Genomic DNA, 5,000 nt, shown 5'->3' with positions numbered 1-5,000 from the left:
GGGAGTGATCAGCCATCACTATCGCTGTACACTACTTGTTTTTTTGTATATTTCGTCTTTGCTTATTAAGAGTGTTAGTGTGGCTGTAGGCGAGTACGTGAACGCGCTTGGGTTTGTGTATGTGTGTGTGTGCAAGAATAGGAGTCAGAGTAACTGTCCATGGTAGCTCCGCACTGGCTTGTCCCGTCAGGGGCGGCCTAGTGACTGACCAGGGAAAAAACAGGGGGGGGGGGGGTGTTTATCATGTATTTTCTGGGTTTATTTGGCAAGCACAAATAAAGGGCGCGAGCCGCTCCGTGCTGATTACTGCCAGAGGTTACAACAACTCGTTAATGAGCGGCGCGATGGGTCGTCCAGTCTTGTTCTTCCGCTGTCAGCACACACACAGACACACACACACACAACCCCCCCCCCCCCCACACACACACACACACTCAAACACACACACATCTTTCTCTCTCCAATGATGCATGGTATTGGAGGTATTTGATAAGCTGATGCGCCTCCTCTCCTGTGTGGAGTGTGTCTGTGGAACGACGTAGCTAGTGGCCACGGGTTGGGACCTTTGAATGCAGACAACTCAATCCGATGAACCGATGACACATCTGTAGGCAGCTATTCTTGTGATTCACGTAATTATGCGATTAGATTTAGCAGATCTGCGAGCCGCGTGCAAACGTTGCTGCAGGCGTCGCTCGGCTTTTATCGTATTTATTGGGCATTAAGGATTTCTCAGTCGTGAGTTATTTTGTCATGGACCACTTCCAGTGTATACCTGTCCCTATTCGTAGTTGATCAGTTGGAGCAATACTTTCGCAGCTGGATCATTCGGCCGTTATTGTTAGTCCAGTATGCCAAGCACGGTTGCCGCGAGCCTATGTGTAACCGGATTTCTGTCCCGCCGTTAGGTAGATGAAAATAGACTTGTCAGTCAGGTCAGTAGACTAACCGCTGCAGTAAGTCACTGACCTACGACGCTATAAACCACAGGTTCACGCTAGCGCGGGCTCCCGGAGACCATTCTGCATCTTACGCCAATCAATTCTATGCAAATCAAAGAGAACCATTTCTCTCTCTCTCTCTCTCTCTCTCTCTCTCTCTCTCACACGCACACACACACACACAAGAACACAAGCACACACGCACGCAGGAGCCATATATTTCCGCCACCTTTTGAGCAATGACTCAATGAATATGATTGATAAGGACTGCCGTTTGCCGAGCAATTAAAACCACCCAGGCACAGTGGCTCTGAATTGATTTTGCTTGGTGTGTTGGTGTATGTGTTTGTGGAGTTGGGGTTGTTGACTGAGCGTCTTTTTTTGGCCATGCGAGAGTATACCGTCATCACCAATCACCATCTTTTTTGTCCTCACTCGGCAGAGAAAAAAAAACGCTGACTGAAGTCAGTGGTTTTGAATGTTAGTGATTATAAGCGCGTTTCATCAGCTGTGATCACGTTAAACGAAGCAGCGCAAAGATTCCTGTCCAACTTAGCTCTCTCTGAGTCCAGAACCTCCTCCTTTGATCCTTCGGCTCTCTTGTGCTGCATCTCAAGAGGGCTGCTCAGAGAGAGGGGGAGAGGGGGTGTGTGTGTCTGTGGGGCTCTTTTTATGTTAATCCTGTGAGTGGTGTGTGCATAGCATTTTGCAGCACTTCCAAAAGATTCCCCCATTCACTCCTCCCCCTCCACCCCCCCCCCCCCCACACTCTTGCTCATTTGGTCTGTTTTTTATGTCTTACACATGCACACAGGCTCAAACAAAAACAATAACTGGCCATATGGAAGGAGAAAATAAATGTGTGTGTGGCTCACTTCAAAGTGCTTTTTATTAACATTCCCACATGCCATCCTGCCCGTCATGATTTTCAAGTGCATGCAGGGGCATGCAAGTGTGTGTGTGGGAGGGGGTGGGACGCAGTTCCACCACCTCAGATAAATGAATAAATAAATATTCTTACATACCAACGATATAGCGTAATGATATTGTTAAAATAAATTATGAGTTAATTTTTTGCGTTTTTGCAGCCTGCCTCTCCTTCAGGATCAGTGTTCAACAAATCAAAAGATCACCCCCTAGGCTGGCCCCACCTTCACTAACACCGTTATCCCCCCAGTTGTCCTTTCCCGACGTAGGTTCTCATGGGTCTCATCTGATTTGAGTGCACATGTGTTGGTTCACGGATGCAGATGAAGTCGCTGTGTTTACAGTTGCTGCACAGCACAGCTGCACAGCACTTAGATGTTGCAGGGAAGTTAAAGTCGAAGGTGAAATAATGTTAACATTCCACAATGCAGGGCGGTATGGCTCTAGCTGTTCATCTGCTGGTCAATGACAAACGTTAGGTTAACTGCAAGGTAGCTGGCTAGCATTCCACTTTGTTAATACAGAGAAAAAATAGCCTATTGTCCATTAATACTTGTTTCCTAATTGGATAACACGTTGGTAATGTTAATGTCATACACAAAGGAAACCTATCACATGAACTAGCAGAATTTAAGCTTTCAAATGACATGTTGCTCTCACATACTCTCAAAGTGCACCAGATTGATGCATTTATATGTTAAAATATACACAATCTTCTTACAGGGGAGCATGTCCCTGGACCTCCCTAGGGTGGCTTGCGCCCCAGTGTAGTTCTAGGTCTAGTGACACCCCTGGTACAAATCAATATGGGGGCTTTTTTGACTGACTGACAGAGGTGACCAAGAAGCTAGCAATTCGTGTTCAAAATATACTCAATATGTTGTCCAACAGTGAGTCAGTTTTCCCCATTGCACCGACACTGGATTTCAGGGTTCCCCCACCTGCCCAATCCCACTTTAACCACTGAGTGCATGCACACATACACACATACATTTACACACACACACACACACACAGAGAGAGAGAGAGAGAGAGAGAGAGACCATATCCTCTGGCTGTGCATCTGACTGCCAGTATCAGAATAACATTCAAGGACTATTGGGTTATGATATTACAGACATATTCACTCACACACGTGCAATCACCGTCAGAGCCATACCTGTTATCAGCAAATTTACATGAATCATCCATATTTGGACATCCTAAATCTTTTGTCATAGCCATCTTGAATGTGAATACACTCACTAATTACTAAACTGATATGGCATTGGTGTTACTCACATGACATGACTTCCTGATCATATTGTGTGTGTCTGTGTGCATGTGTATGTGTGCATGTGTGTGTGTGTGTGTGTGTGTGTGTGTGTGTGTGTGTGTGTGTGTGTGAGTGTGTGTGTGAAAGAGGGAGCGAGAGGCTACAACTGCATATGGATTTATCATAATATTGCTGGTGACTCATAGGATGATGCTGTATTGTCAGTCATTTCTATTGCTTTGTGGAAACGCAACCCAGTCGGCCACACCTGACCTCCGGTCTCTCTTGCCCATTGCCTCATGGGTTGGCCCCAGCCCAGCCATTTCCCGTTGTGTCTCTGAAACCAGAGATGCTGCTGCGCCTCTCGGCATCAGTGTGCTGTGCTGACGACCTGGAACTGGTTTGGGAAGCATTGGACAGCATGGCCCAGCTCTGCTGTAATAGTCGTTTGGCCAAGGACACCATTATGATACTGCGTGTGTGTGTGTGTGTGTGTGTGTGTGTGTGTGTGTGTGTGGGTCTGTGTGTGTGTGTGTGTGTGTCTGTCTGTGTGTGTGTGTCTGTCTGTGTGTGTGTGTGTGTGTGTGAAACAGTCTGATTCGCTGACTTGTTTGAGGCCAGTGTGTGGGTTGATGTGATTATATATGTATAAAATGCTTATTAATGTATTTATGTATGTATGTACACTACCGTTCAAAAGTTTGGGGTCTCTTAGAAATTTCCCTTTCACTCCATTATAGACAGAATACCATCTGGGATCAGTTGCATTGAGACCCTAAGCTTTTGACTGGTAGTGTATGTATGTATGCATGTATGCATGCATGTATGTATGTATGTATGTATGTATGTATGTATGTATGTATGTATGTATGTATGTATGTATGTATGTATGTATGTATGTGTTTAGCTGCTTATATGGGAAGCTACCATAAAAAAATATGTATTTATTTGTTTATTTTTATTGTGTGTGTGTGTGTGTGTGTTCAGGTGGTTGTCCAGGGTCAGACAACGCCACCATGTCAGAGCGGGTTTAGTGAGAGTGTGTACACCACTGTTGTCACGGAAACGCTGATGGAAGGACAGCCTCTTCTGAAAGGTAGGCTAAATAATCACCTGCATCAGAACACACACACACACACACATACACACACGCAAGATGATTCTCACAACTACACACACATAGATGGAACAAACTGAATGTTCGTTACAACTGGTAGTTGTGCTAACAGTATGTTATGTTCAACTTATCTTTGTGTTAAGGCAGGAATGCTGAGGTTCTCTTCTCTGTGAGAAGCATGGTTATCTCACAACAGACACACACAGAAATATAGAAACACACAGACAGACACAGACACACACACACACACACACACACACACACACACACACACACACACACACACACACACACACACACTACACATGTGGGCCTGGTCAATGATATTGACCAAACCTGCTCATTAATTCTGCTAATCAATGAATATGGATTAGACTGTCATTGGAACCATACACTCCCTCGCTCTTTCTCTCCCTCCCTCTTTCTCTCTCTCTCTTCCTCTTTGTTTCTCCCTCCCAATCTCTCTCTCTCTCTGGCTTCTCTCTCTCTCTCTCTGGCTTCTCTCTCTCCCTCATTTCTCTCTCACAGACACATTCACACACAAATGCACACACCCATAGGTAGAGAGTGAAAAATAGATGGTGGTTATAGCCTGAAGGACACAGAGCTTCTCTTTTCCCATTGTGTGAGAGTGATAAGCAAGCCTGTCTGTAGTGTCTTACATTTCCCACAGCTCTCGATTGCCTTCCGAATCAGTGTTCCACGGAACCAGACCTGTGTCCCTCCCTGAGCTGTGTCCCTCCCTGTTAAACAGACACAC

The 5,000-nt window shown here is 45.5% G+C and overlaps 1 protein-coding gene across 1 annotated transcript in view; it reads left to right on the top strand.

The window, feature by feature from the left end:
• The window catches only part of LOC143116735 (cadherin-2-like), a 34,419-nt gene that overhangs the window by 711 nt on the left and 28,708 nt on the right, over positions 1–5,000 (top strand). Inside the window, exon 2 of the mRNA XM_076278033.1 lies at positions 4,111–4,219. Within this exon, the coding sequence (XP_076134148.1) occupies positions 4,111–4,219 (109 nt within the window). The remainder of the gene's footprint in view (positions 1–4,110; positions 4,220–5,000) is intronic.

Source organism: Alosa pseudoharengus, unplaced genomic scaffold, assembly GCF_046254945.1.
Source record: "Alosa pseudoharengus isolate Yale_2024_CS ecotype anadromous, Long Island Sound unplaced genomic scaffold, YU_APseudo_1.1 YU_APseudo_1.1_scf_11, whole genome shotgun sequence".
Classification (NCBI taxonomy): Eukaryota; Metazoa; Chordata; class Actinopteri; order Clupeiformes; family Clupeidae; genus Alosa; species Alosa pseudoharengus.
This window is presented reverse-complemented; position numbering and strand designations above follow the sequence as displayed.